Below are 798 nucleotides of genomic sequence, written 5' to 3'. Positions count from 1 at the left end.
CAACATATGTATGCTGGTATAATGTGTTTGGCATGGTACATCTCAGACTATGTTTGATAAGAACAACCACTTTTGATGTAAGAGAGAGCTGCTTAGTCAAAGATCTTCAGTGTACAGCTGAAGTCCCTGGAGGACAAAAGGGAGGATTTCTGCCCATAGCCATGCTCACCTGAGCCATCAGAGCCACCATTTCCAGAGCTAATTCCTTATTAACAGGAAACCTTCCATTGGCTATTTCACTGCTCACTTGGAAGGCCAGTAGCAACCGCTCCCGGTCTGTCTCACCTTTGGCCTGGCTCCGAAAATATAGCCTAAAAAGCAGAGAGGATTGTGAAGGTAAAAAGATATTGTGAACTGAAAGTAGAGGTGGGAACTTTAGTCAAGGTGAGTAAAAATAAAAGTGGGGGTTTTTTCCCTCCTTCTCCAAAGTGAACTTTGTGTATTGCGGGGGTACTGGACAGAGATTTGGAAGCTGAGGTGCTTCCCTTATGAACAAGATCTAGGCAAGGAGGCTCAAAACATGCTTTCTAGCTTTGGAAGTCATTTGAATTATGAGCGCCAACCACTTCAAGACAGTGAAGCCTTATTAAACATAGGTAAATCAGTGTCCGTCCGTCCCCATCACGCACAGACAGGCAATATTTAAGATATGGCCTTCTCTGCTCATCACAGAATACAGAACTGCCTCTGCTCTACATGTATAGACTTCTACATGACAACCTTGTAAACTTGCTATTTTTGCCAGCTTTGCTTTAACCACCTACACTGATATTGCTATTAAAAAAAGTCTTCAGTTTG

General features: G+C 42.9%; 1 protein-coding gene across 1 annotated transcript in view; it reads right to left on the bottom strand.

The window, feature by feature from the left end:
- PLEKHH1 (pleckstrin homology domain containing, family H (with MyTH4 domain) member 1) overlaps window positions 1-798 on the bottom strand; it is a 45,913-nt gene that overhangs the window by 4,961 nt on the left and 40,154 nt on the right. The window contains exon 23 of the mRNA XM_009320968.1: window positions 170-311. Within this exon, the coding sequence (XP_009319243.1) occupies window positions 170-311 (142 nt within the window). The remainder of the gene's footprint in view (window positions 1-169; window positions 312-798) is intronic.

This window comes from Pygoscelis adeliae, unplaced genomic scaffold (genome assembly GCF_000699105.1).
Source record: "Pygoscelis adeliae isolate BGI_AS28 unplaced genomic scaffold, ASM69910v1 Scaffold3, whole genome shotgun sequence".
Taxonomy (NCBI): domain Eukaryota; kingdom Metazoa; phylum Chordata; class Aves; order Sphenisciformes; family Spheniscidae; genus Pygoscelis; species Pygoscelis adeliae.
This window is presented reverse-complemented; position numbering and strand designations above follow the sequence as displayed.